Source organism: Euleptes europaea, chromosome 14, assembly GCF_029931775.1.
Source record: "Euleptes europaea isolate rEulEur1 chromosome 14, rEulEur1.hap1, whole genome shotgun sequence".
Classification (NCBI taxonomy): Eukaryota; Metazoa; Chordata; class Lepidosauria; order Squamata; family Sphaerodactylidae; genus Euleptes; species Euleptes europaea.
The window spans coordinates 28,443,864-28,471,389 of record NC_079325.1 but is presented as its reverse complement, the minus strand read 5'-3'; the positions used below and the strand labels follow the sequence as shown (position 1 = coordinate 28,471,389).

Below are 27,526 nucleotides of genomic sequence, written 5' to 3'. Positions count from 1 at the left end.
CATGTCGAGGCTAGAATATACTGAGCTCGTACCCTTCCAGTGTGGATGAGCCCTGGCTTGGTGCCTCCACAGAGAACTTAGATAGGCGGTACAGGACCCCCTGAGGGCAACCCAGAGGTGCCGCAACCATTTTACTGCAGGAATTCTCTTGCTTTAAAAGTGCCATGGGGGCTGATACTGCTTGGGACAGTGCTGTGAGTGGGGGGGGGGCGCCCTCCTGTCTCCCCCCCCCATGCTGTTTTTCAAGAGCCCAAGTGCACCAGGGATTTGGGTTCTTGAAAAATTGCATGGGGAGGGAGGCAGAAGCCCCTCCCCCCCCCACGGTCCCTAGCAGGATCTGGCCCCCAACCGCACTTTCAAAGCGAGAGAATTCCTGCCGTAAAATGGCTGCGGCATCCCCAGGTTGTCTAGCTGTCAGGCAAGACATGTTGGAAGAGTGCTGAGAGAGGCGCATCGGACTCTGTGGTTTACTGCATGTCTGCTGGCAACCCTTGGCGTGCGCCTGGTCCGAGAGGCTTCTGGGAAGGGCCTGATTCTTTATGACGGCTCCAGTCCATTTTCCGATGTGTGATGATATCTGTGGGGTGTTGAAATGGCTCTGGAAACTCTGGACCTTCCCGACTGTGGCCTAAAACATTTTGTTGGACCTGCGTTTGCCTGCAAGTCTGGCCCCTGCCTGCCACCTTCTTTCTTCCTTCTCATCTTTCAGGGCAGCGACGACGACCCGGTGGATAAGAACAAGTGCTGTACGCTGTGTAACATGTCCTTTACTTCAGCTGTGGTGGCTGAGTCACACTATCAAGGGAAAATCCACGCCAAAAGGTTAAAACTGTTGCTAGGAGAGCAGCCGGCATTAAAGGCCACAGGTAGGTCCAACGGCAGTGAAGCTAAAGGGCTTTTTTTGTTGTTGTCGTGGAAGGGATGGAACTCTCTGTCTGTTCAGATTCTTGCTTTGGATTCCCTGCTGAGCAGAAACAGGAGCGACTGGCGCTGTGTCCCGCCTGTCTCTGTCTATTTGGGACAGCAAATGGACAAGCAAAGGAAGAGAATGGAACAAAAGCAGCTATTCATTGCTCCCTTTGCCATAGCAACCTTTAAAAAAAAAACTGCTGATGCTCATTATGGTCTCCTTTATTCCTCCAGACGATCATCGTCCCATCAGCCAAGCCCACTGGGCACTCCAAAAGTATCTGCGTGTTCATGTTTTGTGATCATTTGCTGGCATGTTGGAAGTTATTGCTGTCTCCTTTGGCTATGCATAACCAGCGCTGGAACTCCTTTAATTGACAGCTCAGCGAATTCATTTCTTTCTCCTTCCAGCATTTGCACAGAGTAGACAGTCATTTTGTTCTGAACTGGAGAGAGAGTGTGTGTGTGGTGTATGTGTGTGTGTGTGAGAGCGAGTGTGTGTGAGAGGGTATGTGTATGTGTGGGGGGGGGGAGAAAGAGAGATCAGGTATTTTAAAAAACTCCCCCCTCCCATTGGTTGGCCTCTTGTATTTTGCCTGCTGTACACTCCACACAATAACGTAGAACCTGTTAACCTTAGCTTTTAAAATGTCAAATGACAGCAGATAATTTAGTCATCTTATTGTTTGCCTAACCATAAAATCCTTGCAAAGCTCTAACAAAGACTGAGAAGCGGCATTTTTCTCCATTGCATGTGGATCCACAACAGAAAATGCAGTGATGAATACATTAATATGGCAAAAAGGAGTGTTCCAGAGAAAGCTGTGTTTGATTTCCTTCCACTTGTGAGGACCACTGAGAGGGAGAGACTGAAGGTACAAAATCTGAATGGTCTGCATCATCTTGGGGGCCTGAGGAGCCGACTGATGCTCCACTTCCTCAAAAGCAAGGCAGGAGATGTAAGCCTAGGACAGAAAACTTACAAGAAAACCACGGTACCCAGACTTCCTATCCACAGCGGAAGATAAGGAAGCAAGGAAAGAGATGGCGGGGCATCAAAGCAATCGAACCGAGGGCAGTGCTGGGAGAGGAGGGGATGTAGGTCTACTAGAGATAACTGCTTCATGCATGGTCTGCAGTCATCAAGTTGGAGCATCTGTTGGGGGAAGGATAAAAGGTGTGGGTGATCTTGGTTTGCAACAAGGAACAATTCTTGGTTCACCATGAGAGGAACACTGAAAAGAGGCTTGTTTAGTTGGTTCTGGGTTGCGGATGGTCAGACCAGCAACAGAAGCACTTTTTCAAAATGCAACATATCTTGAGGGAAAATATTTTCCATTTTATTTTAAAAATATCAGCCTTATTATTTGTGTTAAAATGGTGCTTTATTACATGACTGCATAAAAATAGAAAAGGTGAAGAGGAAGCAATATTATTGAACTGAACAAGGACATAGATGTCAATGTTAGGTTTCGGGTCACAGCTCTCGCACCAAACAAAGTGAAAATTTTTAATTGCCACCCTGGGGCACAAAATGGCACCTCCGCTGTGGAAGCAACAGCAAAAAGTGTGAAGAAGAAGAAGAGTTAGTTTTTATATGCCGACTTTCTCTGCCACAAGGGAGAATCAAACTGGCTTACAATCACCTTCTCTTCCCCTCCCCACAACAGACACCCTGTGAGGTGGGGGCTGAGAGAGCTGTGACTAGCTCAAGGTCACCCAGCTGGCTTCATGTAGAGGAGTGGGGAAACAAATCCAGTTCACCAGATTAGCCTCCGCCGCTCATGTGGAGTATTGGGGAATCAAACCCAGTTCTCTAGATCAGACTCCACTGCTCCAAACCACCGCTCTTAACCACTACACCATGCTGGCTCTCGAGGCATGTGTGGAGGCCTGTGGGGATGGTGTCCTCGTGCCCCATCCCTGCACCACTTGCTTCTAGGCCCATCCTTTCCCCTCCCCCTTCCTCATTGTGTCAATGAACAAGTGCGCCAAGCCAACAAGAATCTTGCCCCCAGCCTGGCAGCCCTCCCTCCCCCATAACAGCTGATATGTGGCTCACAGAGGAGTCATAGCTGAGCTGTATAAAAAAGCCCTGTAATAGAATTGAAGCGGGGTGGTGCAGACAGAGCTTAGCACCGCCATTTTGAAGGCTGTGCCAAACCCAATGCAGATAGCTGCAGGCAGAGCCTCTCCACAAAGACTCTTCCCCAGCTGCTGCTGCAATGGTTTCTGCTTTGAGTCAGAGCAAAAGATGTTTTTCTTTAGTCCATCTTAAACGGGAAACCTTTAGGAAGCCCTGGAGTGGTGCTCAGAATGAGAAGGTGTGGAAGCACCTTAAAAAAGTGTTGAGGGACAGGCTATGCTCCACCCTGGGAGAAATCCCTGTGTGGAAGCAGTGAGGGGGGCAAAAACAGACCCTTGCCACGGCAGTAGCAGCTAGCGCTGTGCAAATGGGTAGGAACAGCAGCTGCATGGGACAGCCATGAGCCTTAGAGTGGGTATTGGCATCAGCTGGCTGGGGGGAGACAGGGCAGCCATGTAAGGGGGTGGAGGACGGATGGTGCGACAACCCTAAGGGAGGCAGGGAGTCTCCCTCATAAGGGCCAGAGGCTTGGAAGCACATGCTAGCCCTCCTGCCAGCTAACTGGCTACATGGGAAAGCATAAGAAAGAGAGGAGGAAGACCTAGGGTGCTATTAACCCCCATCTCCAGAGGCCTGTTGAGGCCCCCACAAGGAAGCTCTGAAGGGCATGTCAGCCTCCCTGATCCTGATGGCTTGGGATGCTAACACAGGGAAAGGGAAAAGCCCTTTAAAGAGCTAAAGGGGGGTGATGGCATGTGGCAGCAAGCTGCCCTGCACCGTTTGGAAAGTGGAGCTTTCCATTCTCCCTATAGTGGTGGTAGAGGGAGTGTCCACACAGACGTTCCCCTGCCACCACTTTGCGGATACCGCTTGGAGTTGGATTCAAATAGATTTATTATTTAGCTTAAAGGGGAAAGCTCTGGAACACGAGCATCATATGGTTCCCCCCCCCTCTTTAGTGCAGCAGCTTTTTGCTTTCCATGCTGGGGAAAAGCCCCTGAGTGGAAGCAGCCTTACCATGTTGGAGCCCTACTGGGAAATCATGACTGTTTTGCTTTTTTTCCATTTATTTATTTACAAAGGAATGTTAAATCTGCTGCTCAGTTCCTTTGTTTCCTTGACGCCTCTTAGCCTTCCAGCCTTAGTTGTATATTTTAACTGGTGTTAGCTGCCCTGAGTCGGACGGGCGGGATAAAAATCATTCAATCCAACAAACAAATGAATAAAGGACATGAGTAAAGTGAGCCTGCTTTTAGTGAAACCTCTTCTCCACTTTTCTCCTTGTAATGCCACTTACCACAAAGCTTCCTAGATACTACCTTCAGATTATGTTTTTTTTTTAAAAAAAAATTCATCTGAGCCTAGTTATGAAACAGACACAGGACAAATATTTGGATTATGTTCAAGACAGACTATACACATTTGTATTTGCACATGTGAATAGGCAAAGAACACCTGATATTTCTAAGGTGAACAGCTAGTCATTTTTTTCATATATTTTTTTGGGGGGGTTAGGTCTAGGCAGTGCATGATGCAGCAGTGGGAAATGTCCGGGGGCCCGTGGTAGATCTCAGCAGCCCTGCCCCGGGAGAGCCATTAAAAACAGGATTCCCTTTTCACTACATCGTATATATCTAAAGGCAGAATCAGACAGGTTGCTGAACACAGAGCTGCCACCAAAAACAGCTTCCCTCTGTCAAGTTCTCTCCTGCCTGCAGCTATGCCTCCAGATGTGTATAAATGACACACACTATTCAGACCAATGCCATATACATTGTGTAAAAAAATATACAACAGGCGGGGTGTGTGCGGTCCAAACAAACCAATGGCAAAAAAGCAGGGGATTAAAATCATCGGCGGAAAATGTGAACAGATTTCAGAAAAAACAAAATAAGGAAAATTCGCCCATCGCTGTCTACCTAGGAATGCAAGGACCACTCTTCCTTGAGAAATTTCACTCGTTTTATGGAAAATTTATTGGCTTCCCTTGGCTGTTTGCTTTGGAAATTCCTCAACGATTTGCTTCTGATTTCAGTTTAAGCAAAATGTCAGGTACAGATTCAAAACCTGGCTTTGACTCAGCCCTTTTGCTGAAATGTCAACGTATCATAGACTCAATATAGCCAGTGCAGAGGCTGCTAACTTCAGTTGTACGTTTTTGGCAAGCAGCAGATATAAATTCTGAGGATACTACCAGCTATGGTGAGTTATGCTGTCCCGGTCCCCTTCAGGGCATCAGCAAACTAATAAACAAGAAGAGGGCTGACCAGAAGAACAAAATCTTTAGCTTTATAGCCAGAGGCATCGGGAAACAACATGTCTGACGATAAACTCCTGCAGTTGTACTGATGTGTAATGGTCATTTTAAAAAAATTACGAGGTGCCAGATACCCAAAGGCTCCTACGCAACTATTACAGAAAATCCTAAATGCTGGAAGGGAGGAAAAGATCAGGGCTGATGATTTTCCTCAGGCTGTAGAAGATACTGTTTGTCACTGGATTCCAATGTTTCCCTCAAAAAGCAGTCCCCAATAACCATTTTTACACTGCAATGTGTGTAAAAGAAAAATGCCTGGGGCAAGGCGGGGAGGGATGAAGAGGGATGAAAGATGAAGATTGCAGGAGTTCAGCAAGAATTAGGCACCTCTTTCAAGTCACTGTCTCAAGCTGCGTCTGACAAGCAGGCTGACCACGAGACACCCAAAGAGATGCTACCAGGCAGGTAATAGTGCAAAACAGCCCATAGAAATAGATGGTTTCAAATGTCTCATCCTTGCTGTTTTGACTGAAATGTCCCCATGTTGACCCTCCTTCTCCTTCGCGTGAGTTGAATATCTGATTCTCTGTCCTTTCCCTTCTCCTTGCACCACGTTTTCTCTATAACATTTACCCAGCTTATAAAATGTTCCAGTGCTATTTGTGCATCAATAAATCAGAATCACACATTATTTGTATGCTGTATGTATAAATGCTGTACCAATTGCATATAAAACTTGAATAATGTGCATACATGCAAATATATAAACCCTATAGTGAGGAGTGGAGAATGGGAAAAAAAAACTTGGATAAAAATGTAAACATGTTTTGGGCCTGCAAGGATGAGTCCGCGCGTGTGTGTGTAAAGTGCCTTCAAGTCGCAGCCGACTTATGGTGACCCCTTTTGGGGTTTTCATGGCAAGAGACTAACAGAGGTGGTTTGCCAGTGCCTTCCTCTGCACAGCAACCCTGGACTTCCTTGGTGGTCTCCCATTCAAATACTAACCAGGGCTGACCCTGCTTAGCTTCTGAGATCTGATGAGATCAGGCTAGCCTGGGCCATCCAGGTCAGGGCGCAAGAATGAGTAGGGGAGGGGAAAGCCCATTTTCAGCCCCCTGCTCACCCCCTCTTCTCCCCTCCTGCTCCATCTTGCTTGCCTGATGCTCTTCCCTCCTGCCATTTTGTCTCTGTTTCCACCTCCCTTGCTCTTTTATTTCTCCTCTCGTGATCATCTCCAGTCTCCAAATCTTTTTTCTTCCCCTTTGCTATTCGCCCAGCCATATTTTCCTCCCTTCACCGGTTTATTTTTTCCTTCCTTCCAGCCTGTCGGCTCTCCTTCCTCCCTCACAGCCCCTGCACTTCCCTTTTAACTATCCTGCCCTGCTTCTGCTCCTCACCTATGCAGCTCCTTCTCTTTTTTTGTAGGTTTCTTTTTGGGGGGTGTGTGCAATTATCATGCACTGTTTTGGGTTGCTGTAGCAACTCCAAATACCACCTGCAGATTTCCCCCCATGATGTTTGTGTATGCACTGAGATCATTGTGGGGGGTTAATGCCCCAGCTTTTAAATATTTTTCATATTTTTCTCCAAACCTGAGGGGAAATCCAGATTTGCGGAAATATATTCCTTGGTTAAGGGTGCCCCCCTTTGCGGATTTTTTCCTCCCCGTGGAGGGGCATGCTTGATGTTTAGGTGTTATTTTAGGTAAAGGTAAAGGTCATTACTGACCCATGGGGTGATGTCACATCCCGACGTTTACTAGGCAGACTGTGTTTATGGGGTGGTTTATCATTGCCTTCCCCAGTCATCTACACTTTACCCCCAGCAAGCTGGGTACTCACTCATCCATAATAGCTAGCTACACAGATAGATTCCAGAGCAGTAATTGTGTGTGGCCAAAAAGCAACCAAGAGTCTTGTAGCAGTGTAAAGACTGATAAGTTTATTGTGCTAAAAGCTTTGGAGTAGCTGGCACCCGGCAGGAAAATTTGTGCTCACAGGGACAAACCTTTCAGTGGAGTACCAACCTGCAACTCACTGCTAGTGTAAGACTGTAAGTGACACCATCGTGTTGGGGCAACACTCTAGGATTCAACCCGATTTCTATGGTTAAACCAATGCAATGACATTGCTTCCAATATTGCATGTGATACTAAAAACTTTCCCCCTCCATTTTTCCAGAACTGCCATGCAGTGGTGGAGAATTGAGCAGGGGGCAGGCTGGGAGTTTTTCTGCTATAGTGGGAGACCTAACCCCCTTCCTTTGGGGCTAAAACTCACTTTGCCAGATGCAGTTCTCAGTTACCCGTATGTATTTTCCTTGATATAGACATTAATATGTGCATAACCCATGGGTTGGATCCAGACTAAATTTTCCACCAGTGGAATGGAACTTTTCTGCCACCCACTGCACCCCAAAGATCTCCACAAAATGCTACTTTTGTAGGGATATGGGACCCAGAAGAACAACGTGGGGATTTGCAATAGGAAGGAGGATCAGTAGAAAATTACTAGTTTGGTCTGGATCCAACCCCACATTTACACATGGGTACAAACAGAAGGACTGTGGGTGATGGGGGAGGACCAAAGGACCAACATGCCAAAATGTAGGTATGTAATGTTACATTTAGGGATGTAAAAGACGTTCTCAGATTAATTAATTCAATTCAAACCACATTGTTCCAAATGGGTTTTCTTAAGCCATGGGATGGATCTTGGTGACTTTCAAAATCTGAAAGGAAAATAGATGTCAATATGAAGTCCGTTTTCCTTTTTCCCCCCTCTGCTTTTTAAAGACAATTCCTTCATGGTTTTTGTTTCTTTCTTTTGTAACTTGGATAGTCATTATGGTTCCCTCTGGGCTCATACAAAGTGTCCCATTGTGATTGGTAATACTATTACTGCAAACATCAGCTGGCTGTTCCTTTGTTAGGTTAACGGCTCAGAATGGTTGGCTGATGCTTTATCATTTTTCTTTATGACATTGATCAGGCCGGTATAAATTCATGCATACTGCCCTGCACTTATGCATCCTCCCCCCAAATCCTGGCCAAAGAATTCCTGCAGAATAAAGCATTCAAACATACCTGTTTGTGCAACTTGTTTAGTTAAATTGGGGTGCAGACTTGTGGAACTCCCTGCCCCAGGATGTGGTGATGGCTGCCAACTTGGAAGGCTTTAAGAGGGGAGTGGACATGTTCATGGAAGAGTATTCATGGCTACTAGTAAAAATGGATACTAGTCATGATGCATACCTATTCTCTCCAGGATCAGAGGAGCATGCTGAATATATTAGGTGCTGTGAAACACAGGCAGGATGGTGCTGCTGCAGTTGTCTTGTTAGTGGCTTCCTAGAGGCACCTGGTTGGCCACTGTGTGAACAGACTGCTGGACTTGATGGGCCTTGGTCTAATCCAACCGGGCTTTTCTTATGTTCTTATGACTTTGAGTTGAACAGAATTTGATTTTCCCCTCCTTTTTTAGTGTATGATGGTAGGTGACCTTTAGCCATATAGCCCCCTCCTCACCATTCACATACTCAGCCAGGGGCAGCAGAGAATAGCACACAGAAGGAGTGGTGCAAGCCCCTCACTTCTGCTTCCAGGTAGCCTCCAGTGTGGACTGGACCCCCTGCATGCACAGTCATAGGAAAGCCCAGTTCACACAATTCTTCCTCCCCTTTTTGAGGGGGATGAAATCATGCAAACTGGACCTCTGCATGAGTGGATGGAGGATGCTGGGCCTCATTCCATGTCCTTTTCAACCTGCTTCCAGATGAATGTCTGAACCAAGGTTCAGATCCAAGACAAACAGTAGGGTGGTTTTGTTCATTAGCATGTCATTTAAAACAAAACAAAAATCTGCCTCGGCAACACCAGCTAGGAGATGAGTCGACACGGGCAACAGAGCAGGTTATTGAATTATGGGAAAGAAAAAGGAGTTGTGTTTTAAGGGGTAAAATGAGGTAATTGGAAAGGGAAAATAAATGCCACAGAGAAGAACATTTAACATCTTTCCACAGCCGAATGCACCATGGATCTCATTTTCCTAATGTGCTTTGATCTTACCTGTATGAAAGATCAGCTTGCTTCGTTCTTCTCTTCCTTAGTGGTTCACAGATCAGGGCTTCAGAAAAATAGTAATGCAGCGTGGTTGCCATTCCCAAAACCCGGTGACTTAAATGTTTTTTCTTTTCTTTTTGGGTTTGTGTATGCAATTGATATGGTTACATATATCATATTTAGTTGTAGAAATGTTGAGGTCATAATTATACATTTGGGATATGTCATTATTCTCCCTCCCCCCCAAAAAAAAACCCCTCTAAGGAATCATATAATCAAGGTTGCATCACCTTGAAGTTCCCTCTGGATGTGATCTCATTAAAGTTTAGTCAGAAAGGGAAAGAAGCCTTTTTGATGTGAGAAAGGAATCAGATTCTAGTTGAAAATGTACTTATTTGATTCCACTCCTCAGAAATGTGCTTTCTGAGAATGTAAGATGAGAAGCAATTGCACGTTTTTTTTATCTGCAATCAAAGTTGGAAGGGGGCTCATTGGCCAGATGCCCCATTTCATTGACTATTAAAGATGTTATTTTTCTTTTTGTCACAGACTAGGATTTGGGACAGGATCCTTATGGCCTGAGGCCAGGTTGTAGCCTAGTGAGCTCCCCAGGACTATGGGCTCCAGTCTCAAAGCCAAGGAATGTGCAGTATCAACCCCTGTGATTGGCAGGCAGTGTGAAGGCTCTGGATTGGCCCTACCTGATACAAATACCAGGCATCATCCACTCTTGCCTGGGCAATAGAGCACTACATTCAGCCTTTTACTAGGTCTTCACACTTGCCCCAGCTCCAGACCTGACGTCCAGTGGGGAACACTGTCTGTGCAGATATGGCCTCCCACAGCCCTAGTTTGGCCAATTTTACCTCCTAAAGAAGCCCTGTTCTATAGATTGTTGTCTAGCACACAAGTGCTTCCACAGGGATGTTTACAAGCACTTATGATAGGCATTTTGGGTTGATCTGATTATGTTAGTCTTATTTACAACACCTCAGATCTTCTCTTTAGAACCAGTGGCAAGCAGGCTCTGTCAAACTTTCAAATCACCACTGTCAAACTTTCAAATCACCTTTTTGTTTGTTGGCGTGGGCCAACAGTTTCTGATCAGATCAGTTCCACGTCAGCTGCCAACTACCCCACAGAAGGAGTGGGGGGGGGGGAGAGAGAGAGAGAGAGAGAGAGATCTGTTCCCCTTGGGGTAGCATGTTATGTTTTCTCTAGGATGTTCCTGGGTCATGTGAGTAGTCCACATTCTGAAGTTCTGTAATTGCCCACATGTGTGGGCCTGAATTGGATCAGAAATGTAGTTCACGGGAGAGAGGGGGCTTAGAACTCCCCCTATACCATTTTCCTGACCTGAAATGGCACTGGGAGCACTGTTTGCCCAGTTGGGGGAATGGGACATGTTGCTCATCAGTACATCTGCAGTCCCCAGTGGGGCAAACAGCCCCCTGAGGCCATTTCAAGTTGAGAAAATGGTGCAGGAAGAATGTCTGATCCCTCTGTCCACACTCCATGGCCCTGACCCAAATCGGGCACATGCTCATCTGGGAAGTGCAGACCTTCAGAACATACCCCTCCATCTGACCCATGGGCATTCTAGGGGGAAATGTGATGTGTAACTAGGCCTGTTAACAGGATGCCATTGACTTCCAACTGTGTTATGTATATTCTCTGTAAGCCGCCATGGGAGCAAAGTTCTGGAGAGTGGAGTATAAATGTTAAAAGTTGATGAATTGATAAACGGAGTAGAAACTTATGTAATCAAGTATATAAACTTCATTTCTTCCTTTTGCAGAGACAAACCTGAGTTCCCTAAAGCAGCCACGTGTGGATAGCACCCCAGTGGTGTCTCCACCCCACCAGAGAAGAGACTCTGACCGGTATTGCCAGCTCTGCGCAGCTTGGTTTAATAACCCGATGATGGCACAGCAACACTACGATGGGAAAAAGCACAAAAAGAATGCAGCCCGGGCTGATTTACTAGAGCAACTAGGGAAGACGCTCGACCTCGGGGAGTTAAGAGGTAAGTGTCGTTTGATTTGTCAGCCATCAGCGTGAAACACCTGGCCGGCTGGGAAAGGAGAAGATTGTGATGTGCTCTGGGTACAGCAAGCCATAGTTATGTCGTCCCACATGAGTCCAGTGGTTTCCACCAAAATTGCCAGGCTCTCATAATGTATTAAATTGTCTCCATTAAGAATAATCCTCTGTTATGAGCACATCCACTCATGAGTGCCAAACTGCATCCATTACACAGGGGCCAAACTGCATGTAGATACTGTTTCCTGTCATCAGCAAATCTTGCTGGGACAAGTCTGAACATGTTTTTCGTCATGTTCTGCTCAGGGTGTAAGGCAAGATGTTTTTTCTGAGAACTGTGAACGTCAGTTACCTTAATTAGGGTAATTCACATTTCTGCTCCCCTGGTTCCTTTAGCTAGTTCTCATACCTTTCCTACAAGGATACAGCCAAAGCAGTTGCTAAATTATCATCAACCTGGAACTAACCAAATGTATGTAAACTTTACCTTCTGCCAAGGAGGCAGAGGGGGCTTTGATTTCTAACTCGAAGCAATTACTTCTTGTTATGTATCTCCTGTAACAAGTAAATGATAATCTTAGGTCACCTAGGGCAGTTGCTTAGACTGCAGTTGTATGTCCTTTGTGTATGATAAATAATAAATCTAACCTCTTGGTTGAGAAAAGCTTGTGTTTGAATGGGGGAGATTCTAAAAGGTTTATATCACCCAAGAGGACTGTCTAATCCAGTAGTAATGGCAAAACTACCCATGTTTAATGTGTGCTAAAGTGTATTTAGTCCTAGCTCTGAAAACACAATAATTGCATTGTAATCTGCTTGTGACTACCCCCACTTGAAGTAAGGAGAAGGGTAATATCTCTTACAAATGTCTTGGGGATGTCACAGGATGGATCATTGGGGGGATGGTAAGGTAGCATAGTGCAGTTTTTGGTTCCATGACTGAGGAGACTGACAATGCCATCCTAAGCACAATTATACACTTCTAAGTCCATTGACATCAGTGGGCTTAGAAAGGTATAACTCTGCTTAGGATGGTGCTACATGTCTCTGGTTTGGAGGCCTCTAGATGCCTGATGATGTCATGGTTTGGAGCCTTCTAGATACCTGATGATGTCATGGTTTGGAGGCTCCTAGATGCCTGATGATGTTATGAACAACATGCCAGGGGATGAATCAAGCTTTGAGCTCTCTTATCTGAAGTGATCAACATAATGCTCAACTAGATCTCTGGCAGCTATGTGGATTACAGGGTTCCCAATTAGACTAAAAGAGAATATTCTGCAGGCTACCCAGGTAGACATTTGGTTCAATCCCAGAGATTGGGAATCTAGACAAAATTCCTTCTTTTGAAGCAAGGAACTGTAATTTGAAGTTCCACCACTCCATCAACCACCCAAGGACCTTCACTCTCTTATAAGCTCCCAGCAGAGAGGCAGAATGAAACCAGAATGTAGGGCTCTAAGCCAGAAGTCTAGACCTCTAATTTTATTGACAAAATATTTATATCCACCTCTCGACATGTAGCTCACACTAATTCCATTAAAACAGAAACAACAATCATAATATAGTAACAATAAGACTGCTAAAGTGAAACATAGAAGTACCTCTCAGATAAAAGCACAACCGTCACAGCATATAAAACATAAAGGCATCCCAATATCAGTTAAACATGACAATAAAGATAATGAAATAGGATCCTCTTAAAATCAGCAGCACAAGGTGAAAAAGGAGGAAACTGTAAACGGGTATAATGGAGTACAGGAGAAACAGTAGCTGAAAAGCTTGGTAAATAAGAAGTTTTTGCCAAGTGCCTAAAGGACTGTGGATTTGTCACTAGGCTCAACTACAACTAGTTCTCAGCTCTCAGAGATGGGACTTGGGTGCTCAGAAGCTTGTTTTGGTGCTTAGGTTCTAAGTTGAGCTTAGGCCCCTCTCTAAACAACATCTGTCGTGCTGGGAACTCTCCTTGGTCCTGCAGAAGTCAACCTCTCTGCTTTCTGGATCTGGTTCTCTGGAGCTCACTGTCTGGCTGCTTCCACACTGGGGTTTCCCCTGAATGAACAGCACCTAGCCCCCAATTTTTAAAGTAGAGTGCACACAACACTGTGCTCATTCCCAGCATGGCTCCTGGGCTTCCCAGGACTTTCCCCTCTGAGCCAGATCAAAATAAAGCCTCCTTTAATTGAGATGGAAGGAGGCTGTGGGGTGGCAGGGCTCCATGTGGGTGCTCTGTTGACTCAGGCCATATGAGTCCAGCTCTAACCAGTATATTCTCAGTGCCCCAAAGGCTCCATGCTGCCACTATGGGAAACTAGAAGGCCTCTGATAAAAGACTAGACAGGTGTCTCATCGAGATCCTTCAGTATAGGATAGTATCTATGAGGATATGTGGGGGTTGAAGGAAAATTTCCTTCCTAGAAAAATCTCACCAAGCTCTCTCTAGGTGGGAGTCATTTACGGCTTTCACTAGGGCTGATTCTTTTGGTTACAGGAACTCCACCAAAACTCCTCTTTTTCCCTAGCAAAATGTGTTTATTATTATAAAATTTCCACTTAATAACACTCATCTCCAGGGTCTGAAAAAGTGCCATCATGAGAAATCAAGAAGAACACCCTGGGAATTTTTTTAATGCCTTGAACTTCCTGTTGTCAAGTACGATTAACTAGAAATCCATCAAACGTAGAGTGTTTTATCCATTTATGTTTCACCGTAGGGAATTGCAAACGGAAGGCTTTCCTGGAGCTATTGGTGCACGTTATATAAAGTTTTTTTTAATGTGTTTTTTTCTTCACTCTGCAAAATGCAGGTTGAGTTTGTAGATAAATCACGTATTATTAAATCCTTCTGTAATGGGCAGCATTCTTCTCTTGGGATAAGCACATGCCACAAGTGTTCTGCAGAATATATTAAAATCGTACAGATGGAGGGATTCTCCTCTTGCCTGCCTCAAGGCAACAAATTTAGCTACAGAATCCCTCATAGTAATGTTATCTGTGAGATGGAAATAGGTGTTTCTCTTTATTTGCCAAGGCGTACGTTTGAATTCCATTTTATGTCTTATTCCAGCATAAAAAACATCTTTTGAGTCTAGACTTGGTGGGCCTTATTCTCCGGTGCCCTCTGGTGTGAAACACCTGTAACTACACCATAAAATGGCCTCATTAGGGGAACATCCAGCTTATTAAGAGAATTATGCCCACAATGTTGACCTTCCCTTGGAATAGAAAGTTGCCAGAGGAGGCTTCTTGAACACCACATTAAGAAGTGTGGAATGATCTGAGTGTTGTCTGGACATAACCACAATCACATACACAATACCCATGCTGATTTGATACACGGCAGGCTGTGTGCCCTGACAGCTAAATGGAATGTCCATGTTCAAGCGCAGTATACCTTCGAATAGCACTTCAAGGGGTTTGATAATAGTCCCCTCTTGCCTCCGTCTTTATTCCTTTTTTGAGATTTAGCTGACAACAAATTGGTAAAATTTGATAACTAAACAAAAATACAACCACACCTATTTACCCTGCTTTTTTTCTACCTTTGAGGCATCTCAAAGCAGCTTACAATCACCTTTTATTCCTCTCCCCACAACAGACACCTTGTGAGGTAGGTGGGGCTGAGAGAGTTCGGAGAGAACAGTGACTAGCCCAAGGTCACCCAGCAGGTTTCATATGGAGGAATGGGGAAACAAATTTGGTTCACCAGATTAGAGTCTGCTGCTCTTAACTGCTACCCCACGCTGGCTCTCTAGCTATACAATCATACACACTCATACATGAACACATTCCCCAGCAGAATAACCAGTAAAATCACTGTCTAGCATATTAAAACTGCATAAAATACTTAAACGTTAACAGATACAAGATGGTCTTAATGGATTCTGAAAAACCAGGATGGAAGGGGCCTATCTAATCTCTCTGGAATGGGAATTCCACAGTGAGGGTGCCATGCCAGTCCCTGCCTCTTGTGTCATAAGGATAATCCCCCCTTGACCTCGTGCCCTTCTTCTTGACATTCAGTTTTTAGGTTTATATCACCCTACATGGCTCCAGTGCCAACTGTTAAATAAATTCTATTATCACTCCATCCAATAAAAGAAGGAGGGTCACATACAGGAGGAGGTGTTCCTTGTGGGCTTCTCAGAGGCTTCTGGTTGGCTGCTGTAGGAACCAGAATGCTGGACTAGATGGATCTTTCGTCAAATCCAGCAAGGCTTGGACCCTGTAGCCAGAAACAGGGAAAGCCTGTTTCTTCTTTTGCAGAGAGGGACAATGTGGAGTAGGAGATCCCCAAGCTGGAGAACCACTGCCGGACCTGCGGTGCAAAAGGCAGCTCTGCATTCCTATCGGGGGTTTGATAGCTCTTGCATTTGGGTATTGGGGGGGATTGTAGTGGGGGGATTGCTTGCTTGGCTTGAATACTTCCCGTACACATTCCCTATTAGAGAACAGAGTTCAGACCAGCCTTTTCCTTGACGTTGTAGCTGTTGACGAAAGTGGAGGGCTTATTTCAGGGGCATGTGAATATAAAATTGCCCTTCACCAAGTCAGACCACTGATCCTCCCAGCCCAGGGTTGCAGCCACACATCTCTCGATATTGCACTATCATTGTGCTATTTCATTCATTTGCAGCTGGATTACCCAATCCAGTTGTGAATGATTGCTATAGTGCAGTATTCAATGATGAGTGCATCCAACTGAGAACTGTCTACTGAGATGGATGATGGCTCTCCAGGGCCTCAGGTAGAGAAAGATGTTTTCCCCAACCTATTACCTGAACTCCTTGGCATTGAACCTGGGACTTACTGTATACAATGCAAGTGCTCTGTCACTGAGGCACAGCCCTTCCTTTTCACTCTGTTGTTGTAGCATAATGGAATGGTGTATTGAGCTGTTTCCAGCGAGCAGATGACTCTCTCTCGGCTTTGGTATAGCATGATATTTGATGCATACTGATGACTAAGTGATGTTCTCAGAGCCAAGAATGCAAGTCACAACTAAGTGGGTGAGTGCGGAAAGCAGTTTTCACCCTGTGTATGTGTGTGGCGGGAGAGAAGCTGTTTGGCAGTTCCAGATGCAACCAGCAAAGTCTCAATTTTGAAGCTGGTTAGCGAGAAGCAGCCTTGGGGCAGACTGCAAGGGCATGTTGCTTGCTTTGTGGGGGAGCTGTTACTGTTTTAAACACAAGCCTTGCTTCTCATGATTCTTGCCTGGTCCCTCCCCCCCCACTCTACTTGTACATTTCTACAAACAGATGCTGCAAAACATTGTAAGGTCATTTATGCATGGGAGGTTTTGCCTTGGAATTGCTGCTATTTAGATGCACATTTCCCCCATCCAAATTCTGAAGAAAAAAAAACAAGCTATTACATAGAGTTTTGAGAATTCAGATGGAGAAGATGTGCATCTAGAGAGTGGCAAAGCCAAGGCAAAACTTCCCATGCATAAATGGCCTAAGCCTTCCATACAGTCTCCTTACCAGATCAATGACTCTGTGAAAGGCAGCCTCTGAAATGTCCTTCCTCTCAGGGAGGGGGAAGCACAAAACAGTATGAATCTGCTCAGCACCTCCTGTGAATAGATTCCTGGGTGCTTGAGTAGTGTTGGGTCATGCTAGTCCCATTATGTATCACTTAGGTTGTCTTCTTCATCTGAAAATCAGGATTGCTCCCGAAGAGACGCAAAGGGGCATATGTTGAAATTGAGTGGTTGGACGCAGAGGAGAGCCTACCTTTGTCATTTGTTGCTGCCCAGCACATCCAGCAGTTTCAAATGATCCTCCATCATGTGCGCATCCCAAGGTTTGACAAGGAGCTTGAGCAGGGTGACACGTGAAGTGAAACCTCTCCAGGATCCCAGCACTAAATTTTTCATTGCGGACCTGCACAAAGTTTGTTTAGTGGGCTCGCAAAGGAAAAAAAGGGCATTTCTGAACCACTGATGTTGACGATGTTTGAATTGGGGGCGCTCAGAATGCAAATCCTCCTACTTTGACAGTAATACAAGACTAGAGATGGGCATCTTTCTTCCCCGCCCCCCCTTCCTTCATCCATATTTCTGTTCCCTGCTTTCTGCTGAGTGAGTTTTGCTCATTTGTTTGTCTTGAGTATGCACGTTGCATTTTTATGCACAATTTAGATTGAATTATGCACATCATATACACTGTTTGTACCTATCATCTTCATATTACATGTCATAGTTATTTCTGCACAAGTAATGCTGAACAATGTGTACCTTTTTGAGAAAATTTGGTGCATGGAAACAGGAAAGGACGTGAAAGTGGAGAGTTATGGGTTCTGTTTGCTGAAAGGAGAAACAAAATCAGTTCAAAACAACATGGGTGAGAAAATCAAAATCATGTTTACAAGAACAGAAGAAAGGCCATGCTGTATCAGACCAAGGCCCATCAAGTCCAGAAGTCAGTTCACATAGTGGCCAACCAGATGCCTCTAGGAAGCCCACAACAAGACAACTGCAGCAGCATTATCCTGCCTGTGTTCCAAAGCACCTAATATAATAGGCATGCTCCTCTGATCCTGGAGAAGGGACTCCACACCCTTTTGAATTCGGACACATGAAGCTGCCTTATACTGAATCAGACCCTTGGTCCAACAAAGTCAGTATTGTCTACTCTGACCGGCAGCAGCTCTCCAGGGTCTCAGGCAGAGGTCTTTCACATCACCTACTTGCCTAGTCCTTTTAACTGGAGATGCTGGGGATTGAACCTGGGACCTTCTGCATGCCAAGCAGATGCTCTACCACTGAGCCACAGACCCTCCCATATCTGATCTTGGCTCAGATATGCTTGCACTGGAACTGGCTTCCATTGCCAGGCCACCCTTCCTTTCCCACCAGACCTTCCCTTCCCTTCTTTCCAACTAACCTGGGGTAAGGCTGAAACAGTGGGGGGGGGGACTCCCAAGTTGAGGCTGGAGCAGCGGGGACTCCCAAGTTCCCCTTCGCTTCCCTTCCCCACATAGCACATGGCAAAAGTTTGAAGCATCCCTAGAGCAAGATCCATGGTCCACTCAACTAGATTCAGGAACCGGAGAGCTGGATTTCCTCAGGGTTCTTGCACTTGGGACTTTGCTGTTACGACATTTTTTAGGTATTCCAGATGTAGGAGGAAGAGGGATTTTCTGCCTCCACTACCTTACCACCAGGTGTATTTGGCAGAAAGACTGGGGGGTAATTTTAATTTACACTAGATTTATGCAAGCTTTCTGTTGAAGTGCTCAGAAAAATGAGTGCGTGTTTGTTCGGGTTTTTTTTTAGGGAGGCTTCCCCCCCCACTAATCTGAATTCAGTCACACCAAGTATTCAAAATGTGCGACATGTATGGAGAGGGGAGCTCAGTAAAATGGCTGCTTTCTCTCCCCTTCCGGCCCAGCTTCTTGGTTTGATCCACATTTCCACATTGTGTCTCAGCTCATTTTTAGTAGTACTTTGCAGAATCACTGCCTTTTGAAACCCCAAGTGCCTGTTGCAATTCAGGGCCTTTAAAAAATAAAAGGCGCTGCATAGTCTTGCAGATCAGATACCAGGCTCCTATTCTCTGCAACCTTCGTACAGCTGGCTGAACAAGGCAACTACTGGCATTTCACCTACACTGACCACAATCCTCCTGTTCCTAAGGATCAGATGATCCAGGAGAGCCATCGTGGAGCCACTGACTGCTATATGCTTCAAGACCTTCTGCACTTACTTGTTTGGGATAGCTTGCTGCTGAGAGACACATTGTAGTGTCGTCTCAGAAGGGAGCTCTTGTCTGCCTCTTGCTAGCCAATGCCCTTTTCAACTAACTCCAGGCTTGATTCCCTTTCTCATCCAACCATGCTGTTTTTGGCTTTATCTGGCAACTTCCAGCATTCCCATCTGGACTTCAGCCTCTAATTCTAGTTTTACACAGGATGGCTATTGTTATATACAATGGCAGGTATGCATGCCAAAAGCACAAATCCTTTGGCATTTCAAGGGAGGGGGTTTCATTTATTTATATGGCACTTTCCCAGCATGCCTCCAAAGGCATTTACAATAACAAAGAGATATTACACTATAATTATGAACTCAATAGGACAGGGTTTTTTTTAAATCTAGAAATGTTATCAGCCAGTCAAAAAAGACCCTCTAGAGAGATTTCCTGTGCCTGATGAAAAACCCTGTTATCATCACTAAATTATTAAAATGTACAAGAGAAGTAACTATAACAAATGTTCTTTAAAATGCACAAATGCAATATTTATTTATTTAGCAATTTAATCTTGAATATATCTAGGAGCAGGCCTTTGAACATTGCTGAGTATCTTGCTCCACCTACTGTAATTACTCTTCCCGCCCCCAAAATCTGAATCCCCTTCCCACACTATAACTATGTCTTTGGGAGACAGATGTACAGGAAAATGTAACAACTTGTGCAATTTCTTTAAAATGACAAGTAATTTCTAGGACTGCTCCAAATATTTTCTAATTTAAATATTCACTTTTACATCACCAAACATAAGACTCATCTTTCGGAACACGCCCATTCTTTCAAAAAATGTGCAGTGACTTTTTGTTCCCCTGTGTCATCTTGGTGCCATTAAACCCCCTTCTCCTTTGCTAGGGTTGCCAACTCTGAGTTGGGAAATCCCTGGAGATTTGGAGATGAAACCTGGGGAGAGGAAGGTGCTCAGCAGGGATGTTCTGCCATACAGCCCACCCTCCACAGTTGTCATCTCCTCCAGGGGAACTGGCTCTCTGTAGTCTGAAGTCCCAGGAGGACTCCAGGCCCCATCTGGAGTTTGGCAACCCCATGGCCTTTGCCCTTACTGTTCTGGGCCTCATTTCCCCTCACTACTGTTTAATCCGGTTGGCTGCGGCGATCCGTAGTTTATGGACACCTCTTCACATAAAGTGTAGCATTGTGATATGATGAGCTTGGCAAAATCATGAGTAACCATGATAGTAAGCAGATTAAACAATGGTGCAGACAATACAGGTCAAGGACTGTGAGGGTAACGAAGACAGATTCCTGACGGTTTGTCTCCCTTTCAGAAGGAAGGCTAAGGAATGTGGAACTTTAAAACTGGTGAGACATTTGGAGATGAAGAATTTGAGAAGCATCCCCTACTAAAAAATCCCCAGTTAAAGGATCTCGAGTTGGGGGGTGGGATTCTCTTCCTCCGTGACCATGGAGAGGTGAGAATAAAGAACACTACTGATTCTGTATGAGGCACTTCTATGTGTTCAAAAGGAGAGATAACTTTTCATCATATGCAAAAACCAACACAAGAAATAGATCCATCCAAGCACTACTTGTCTTCAGATTTAAAAACAACAACAAGAAAACATGAAGTGAATAAATAATGCTTCTTATAAACACCACTTTCTATGTTCAGTTCTAATCAGAGGTACATGTAGCACATGGCTGCGTCTCACAGACCAGAAAATTGAGCGCATGGCTTCATCACGAGAAGGTTTCCAGTTGGTTCAGCAATGCACATCCATGTCTTTCTGATTACAGTCCAGCCCAAATATCTCTTTTGAGGCTTTCCCAGGGGTTTTCAGACCTGCCAAATCAATTATTTCATAATCTCTTGCTCCAGTAGCCAGAATATCTAACAGAGAACAGCAAAAACACTCTAATTCTACCGGCTGACAGCCTTTTGTACCTGGCGACAAGCTTGCAACATTTTCTGAGTGATACAAGAGGTTTCTTTGGTCTGGGTTGGGGTTTTTTGTTTTGTTTTCCCTAATGAGCTGTTGTAGTTGACTGATGTTTACAGGCCAGGTTATGTTTAATTTTATATGAAACACTCTCCTCTGTTTTGAGAAGGTTATCATCCTTCAACGATTGTCATCTCTTCTCAAGCTAGCATATGAGAGTGTCAGTTGAAATACCTAGCATGATATTGTTTTGCAGATGTGTCTTCTCTGAGAGGAAGCAAGTACCAAGAGCAGTTCTTAACTGGATCATTTTGCTCCTGAGGAAAGAGTAACTGGAGGCTTATGGGGGTTTTATAAACCTTGTTTGTTTATAAATGAACATGCAGAGCAAGTGGGGGGGACAGGCAGAAACCCATAAAATGAAGCAGCACCATTTCCCCCTAAAACAAACAGCAGAACAGCTCCGAGGATTGCCGGCTGCAGCTGGCAACCTCCCAGGGCGAATTAGGGGGCGAGGGATAGGAGCACTGGCATGCAACTTAACTTCTGATGAAAAACTGGGTATATTCCAGCTGCCAAAATGTTTCCTTCAGCCTCTGTCCAAGCAGGTAGGTGTTTGTAGGGCTGCTTGCATGTAGAGGTTTTGCTCCAGTTTAGTATCCAAACTGGAGTGGGCTTTTGGAGTGTCCACATGACATCGTGTGTCATGGCAGCCAGCATGGTGTAGTGGCTAAGGTGTCGGACTAGGATCCGGGAGACCCAGGTTTGAATTCTCACTCTGCCATGGTAGCTTGGTGGGTGCCCTTGGGCCGGTCACACGCTCTCGGCCTGATCCACCTCACGGGGCTGCTGTAAGGATAAAATGGAGGAGAGGGTGTCGGCTGCTTTGGGTCCCCATTGGGGAGAAAGGTGGAGGATAAATGAAGTAAATAAATAATCGTTCTCTTTTTGTCCTGCTTTCTTGTCCTCCCCCCCTGCTTTGCTGCATTCATTTCCAAAACTGGTTTGGTATAATTATTTCGGAAAGGTCGCACCCCAGGGGCAGTCTTGGCGATTCTGGAGCCCTGAGCAAAAGTCTGGGATGCGGGCTAGGAATCGTTGCCACCACCCCCTGCTTCCACCCTCAACTGGGGCCAAGCAAGGAGCATGCCAGATGGGCTGGAACCACCAGAGCCACTGGAAGCCAGCTGCCTGAGCCCCAGATAAGGCATGAGCATTGGCATGAGCCCGCTCTTCTTCTTCCCCCCTCCTCTGAGGGGGGGCAGGCCGATGGGCAGCTGGAGGTCCTTGCAAGCACAGGTTTCGGGGCAGTGCCCCTTCTTCCCATAGGCTAAGACCACCCCTGTTGCAGCCAAAAGATATCTGCATGCCATGTGGATGGGAAGGTGTGGAGTTTTGAAGTCCCACTCAAATGGGCACCATTTTCCTTGCCTGAGCCCCCTGCAGCCGCTGCCGAGTTTCAAGATTTCAGGATTTTAAAAAAGTTGTAACATCACAATCTATTACCACACTCTACCAGTTTCTCTGAATTCTCAGGGTTCCCCCCCTTTTCTTTTTTTAAAGTAAGTCTGGCACTTTTCATAGGAGAAATATAAGAGGTTTCGTTGGGCTGGCATAACTGCATAGGTTTGCACTGTAGGTTTATTTACTCTGATTTGAATCCAGCAGTTTAAGCTTTTCCCAGCGACAAGAGTTTCACTTGCTTCGTTTCTGCAAGTCAGGTGGCTGTTAAAAACAAGAAGACGACGATATTGCCAGTATATTCACGAGCTAGAAGCCATAAACCTTTCTGAACTAAGAACCTTCAGCTAGCAAGATATGGAGGGATTTTTGCCTATTGCAAGAGTGCTCATAGACACTGGGGAGTTTCTGAGGAGTAGTCTGCAAATCAAAGCAAAAAAACCAGGACTGCATTAGCCATGCAGGTTGGCTGCACCTCTTCAGTTGTGCGTGCAGCACAGTCCCAAACATGAGTAGAAGTCCCGATGACTTCAGTGTTACTGAATTCCAAGCAGGCTTACACCCTTCTGTGTTGAAATCAATGGGTTTAGAAAGATATAACTCTGTTTAGAATTGCACCATTATTCCTTAACAAATAATGCTTTGGATTGCATTCTAAAAGACATTGATGTGTATGTAAATTCACAATAGAAACACACTTATGAGCATGTTTATCAGATGTGTTCAGACTGTGGATGATCTTCAGACAATACAGAAAAGGCATAGACCATATCTAATAATGACTTTGTGAGATTTTATGTCTTTTTCTGTAATGCATTAAGGGGCTCCAAGCTTTATCATTTATTTCACCCACTTCTGTGGCGCCTTTCTGGAGGTCCTCAAGGCAGCTCACCAGTTCAACTCCAGTGAAATTTGACTATAAACTATCAAAAGCTATTGTTTTTTGTTTTTTTTAAAAAGCTCTTTAAAACAGGATTAAAAATATTCTGATGTCTCATCACCCAATCATCCAGTCATTCAAAGACATTCTGGAATAAACCCAACATAAATAAATATATATATATTTAAATCAGCATCCTCTGAAAACCCTGTTGAAACACTGCTAACGGAGGATAGGGCTATCCATGACTACTAGTCAAAATGAATACTGGTCATGATGCAGACCTATTCTCTCCAGGATCAGAGGAGCATGCCTATTATATATTTGGAACACAGGCAGGATGCTGCTGCAGTTGTCTTGCTTGTGGGCTTTGTAGAGGCACCTGGTTGGCCACTGTGTGAACAGACTGCTAGACTGGAGGGGCCTTGTCTGACCCAGCATGGCTTTTCTTATGTTCTTATCAGTTAACAAGGATTAAAAAGCAGCCAGTTAAAAAGAGCAGCTACTTACAACAGTTAGAGCTTATTCCATTCTGTTTTTATCGCTTTGACTGGTGCGACCATTCTGTTTTTTCTTAACAAGTAGGTGTGGGAAGGGAGTGTTATAATGTTATAACACTGTAGCAGTGCAGCAGTTCTCAGTTGTTTAAAAACTCTCCCATGGTAGTCATGAGAGTCTGAGGCAAGGAAAGTGTGGGAGAAACTGTAGGACGGATGATACATTGCTACTGTGGATGCCTCTGCATTTCCCACATATATGCAATCAAAAAGTGTAATCAATAGCACAAGCAGTCCATATACATGAACGACTGATATGCAATACAAACATGCCAAAATTAGCATGAAGCAGGGGCCCTGGAGTTAGAGCCCCTGCTTCGTGCTAATTTTGGCATGTTAGTATTGCATATCAGTCATTCATGTATATGGACTGCTTGTGCTATTGATTGTACTTTTTGATTGCATAGATATGATTTTGTATTGAATTATTTGAGCCACATGCTGTTTCTTTAATTGAATTAGCTATTCTTCAGCATAAGGGTTTTTTGTTAGTTCTGCATTTCCCACAGCAATGAGAACTATGCAAAGAATTGTCTGCATGTGGAATCAGACAACCAGGGTGGCCAAAAGGAAAAGGAAATCTAGCTAGGGATGTCTATGAAATTCTGTCTGGATTACCCAAACTTGTTTTATCGAGCTACATCAACGAGCAACAAGTAAGCAGTCTGTCATTCTTCCTTTAAAAAGAAAAATCGGGACATGGTTCAAACAACAGTACATGCACAATTTGCTGCACTTTTCCTCATGTATAAGAGCACGTGTGCATATTGGTTACATCATAGTACAAAAAGGAATATTGGTGTCATCATACAATCATATCGAATGCTTTTCCGCCTCTATTTGTGCTCTGTGATTTAATTGACCCCATATAGGGCAGGGGAGGGGGGAAGTGAGCAGAAACCTGCAACAAACTATGCATGTGCCAATATCAAAATTAATGTAATAAATTGTCCATGTTACATGGGAAAGCAGGCAGTATGGAATGCAGGAAAGAGCCAACACAGAGAACAGTAAAGAACAGAATGAAGGGCACTTGCTTGTCCGAGCACATGTCCTTCCTAAGGCTTTTTGCAATTTCGGATCTTGACTCAGCTGAGAACAAGATGCTGTGGGCTTCCAAATCCAAAAGCCTGGCTTGGCAGCTTCCAGCTGTGTCTGTTTGATGTGCTAAGCAATGATTAAGGCAGTATGGTTTGGGCTTTGAAACTGAAAGCTGAGTTAAAGCCCTCCTGTATTCTAAACTAAGGAAGGAAAGGTTAAACTGCACCGGGTGGGGCGTAAATTTCTTCCATCAAGCCCTGTTTTGCACATTTTGCCTCTTACTTGGCATTGATCTTGCTACTACAGGTGTGCTCTGCAGAGACTGAACCAGAGCAATAAACATTGGTAGTGCCTTGACCACTTTCATGCAGAACTCTGTTAATTAGGGCATGAGATTATTGAACCAGACTTGAATGGCAAATGCCATTAGAGCACCACTTGGTCCTTAGATCGTGCTTTTCCTAAGTGCTTCATGTACAGACTTGGTCAGCAGCTAATTTTCCTGGAGAAAGACAAGTTGCTTAATCCTAATGAAAACACAGAGTGCATGCACATATCACAAAGCTGAGATTCAACAGCAGTAAGTCTTACTCAGCGCCAGGCTCAAGCACGGCTCCCCCCATCCCCCGCTCATATGATCCCATAGCCCTCCTGTTCTAACTTGAAAGCTTCCTGGTTTGATCAAGCCCTCAGTTTGCCATGATGTCCAAAGCAGGCACCTATGCAAATCAAAGTTTGATTAGTCCCCAGTAACCAACATTCTCAACTGGCATTTAAGCAAAGTTCAAAATTTTGGCTTATAAATAAGCTTTAATTAGTAGGGTTGCCAGCTTCAGGTTGGGAAATACCTGGAGATTTTTGGGGCGAATCCTGAGGAGGGTGGGATTTGGGGATGGGAGGGACTTCAATTCCATAGAGTCTGATGACCAAAATGGCCATTTTCTCTGGTGAACTGATCTCTGTTGGCTGGAGATCAGTTGTAATAGCAGGAGATCTGCAGCTAGTAACTGGAGGTTGGCAACCCTATTAATTAGCCTAGCTGCCTGCATTCAAACATGCAGGACTGCATGTCCTTAAGGACTGCCTAGTCCTACATCAGCCTACTCAACAGCTCTGCACATTTTCGGAAGCCCTGTTTTTGGTGTCCCCACCATCTGAGCCTATATGGGTGGCAATCTGAGGGGCCTTCTCCTGGCCTATGTTTGATGCCCCTTCAGTTTGGACTGCTTATTTGCACTCTGATTCTCAGTCTGATCTTGATCTTGCTACTCATGTCTGGCCCTTGTGCTTGGGACTGGTCTCTTGGTAGGGTTGCCAGGTCCCTCTTCGCCACCAGCGGGAGGTTTTGGGGGTGGAACTTGAGGAGGGCAGGGGTTGAGTAGAGGAGGGACTTCAATGCCAGAGTCCAATTGCCAAAGTGGCCATTTTCTCCAGGTGACCTGATTTTTATTGGCTGGAGATCAGTTGTAATAGCAGGAGATCTCCAGCAAGAACCCAGAGGTTGGCAACCCTATCTCTTAGAATTCTGACCCTCAGCCTGACATTGACTCATGCCGCTGTTCCTGTGCCTGAAGTCCATCCAGGCTCCTGGCAGATATTAGTAAATACAACAGAGGCTCATTGTTTTGAACATGACTGTTTCATTGTTGTAATGGATGACATAGTGTACTGAGTGAGAGTGCAGGATATGAATAATGTAAATTAATATTTATATATCGGCTTGGATTCTGTTGAAATTTACCATGGGTACCAGGATCCATGGAATGCAACCCCTCCCCCCCGCACTGCAACCCCAAATGTTCCCCCCCCCCAAAGGCTGTTCCTCTGGAGAAGCAGGAGGTGGGAATCAGCAAAATCACATTCCCCTTGCATGTGCAGATGTGCTCGATGGGATCCAACCCATAGTTTCTTCGTTAACCCAGGATTCCATCTAAAGGCATTCCTAATCATTCTCTCCTTCCCCTTCTTTTCAATTCCTGGTGTCTGTATTGCTCGTTCGCTTTTCGATGGTTTCAAATCTGATGAAGCCATGAATAAAGCTGAAGAAAATTGTAGGAGTGAATGATTATTTAATATCTGCAGAATCACTTGATCTGTTAGTGCCAGGTGTTATAAGATTGCATTTTTTTTTTGTAAACAAGAAGTGTTCAGTTCTTCATCATCTTAGGATCTGATTAATATGGAAAGGAGTATTAACTAATCCTCTTTTAATAAATTTGATCTCAATTCATGATGTCCTATTTAAGCGCCTCTTTCTACTTAACTGGTTTAATGTGATTTGAAAAGCCTTTTAAAGGCACTGTGTTTCCCCCGCCTTTCCTCCGCAATGTTCTCAAGGGCAAAGCTTGCCGAATAGCAACTGGTTGCAGTTCTTGCAGTCAGAGACTAACAACGGTGCTCAGCCAGCAGGTCAGATGAAGATGTTTGAATGACAAATTATTATGAGGGGAGTGAACAAACAAACAAACAAACATATTCTTTATCTTTTAAAACTGCAGTCCTCCAGGCGACAATGTTAACTGCCCTGCTTATGAGACCAGCAGTCTGCCGAGTTTGTTGAAAAGAGGGTTGCAATCCTCACTC

General features: G+C 44.8%; 1 protein-coding gene across 3 annotated transcripts in view; it reads left to right on the top strand.

Annotated features, from left to right (window-relative positions):
* Nucleotides 1–27,526, top strand: part of ZMAT4 (zinc finger matrin-type 4) — a 157,357-nt gene that overhangs the window by 64,457 nt on the left and 65,374 nt on the right. For all 3 annotated transcript variants that reach the window (XR_008933772.1, XM_056860604.1, XM_056860602.1), the window contains exons 4-5: nt 710–866; nt 11,111–11,338. Coding sequence is in view for 2 of the 3 variants with exons in the window: in XM_056860604.1 (XP_056716582.1) it covers nt 710–866; nt 11,111–11,338 (385 nt within the window). In the remaining variant the exon portion in view is untranslated. The remainder of the gene's footprint in view (nt 1–709; nt 867–11,110; nt 11,339–27,526) is intronic.